General features: G+C 67.9%; 1 protein-coding gene across 1 annotated transcript; it reads left to right on the top strand.

Annotated features, from left to right (window-relative positions):
• DQ04_27921000 (Rab family GTPase) lies at positions 1-305 on the top strand (the record flags this gene model as incomplete). The annotated part of the gene is made up of 1 exon (XM_009318395.1): positions 1-305. A coding segment is annotated over one exon (305 nt), but the record flags the coding sequence as incomplete, so codon positions are not given.

Here is a 305-nt window from a genome sequence, read left to right as displayed (position 1 = left end):
GCTGAAGAGCGTGCCCGGAAGGAGGCTGAAGAGCGTGCCCGGAAGGAGGCTGAAGAGCGTGCCCGGCAGGAGGCTGAAGAGCGTGCCCGGAAGGAGGCTGCAGAGCGTACCCGACGGGAGGCTGTGCAGCGACAGCGTGAGGTTGCGGAGCGTGCCCGGCAGGAGGCTGAAGAGCGTGCCCGGAAGGAGGCTGCAGAGCGTGCCCGGAAGGAGGCTGAAGAGCGTGCCCGGCAGGAGGCTGTGCAGCGACAGCGTGAGGCTGAAGAGCGTGCTCGAAAGGAGGCTGCAGAGCGTACCCGGAAGGA

Source organism: Trypanosoma grayi (genome assembly GCF_000691245.1).
Source record: "Trypanosoma grayi strain ANR4 Tgr_2792_V1, whole genome shotgun sequence".
Classification (NCBI taxonomy): domain Eukaryota; phylum Euglenozoa; class Kinetoplastea; order Trypanosomatida; family Trypanosomatidae; genus Trypanosoma; species Trypanosoma grayi.
This window is presented reverse-complemented; position numbering and strand designations above follow the sequence as displayed.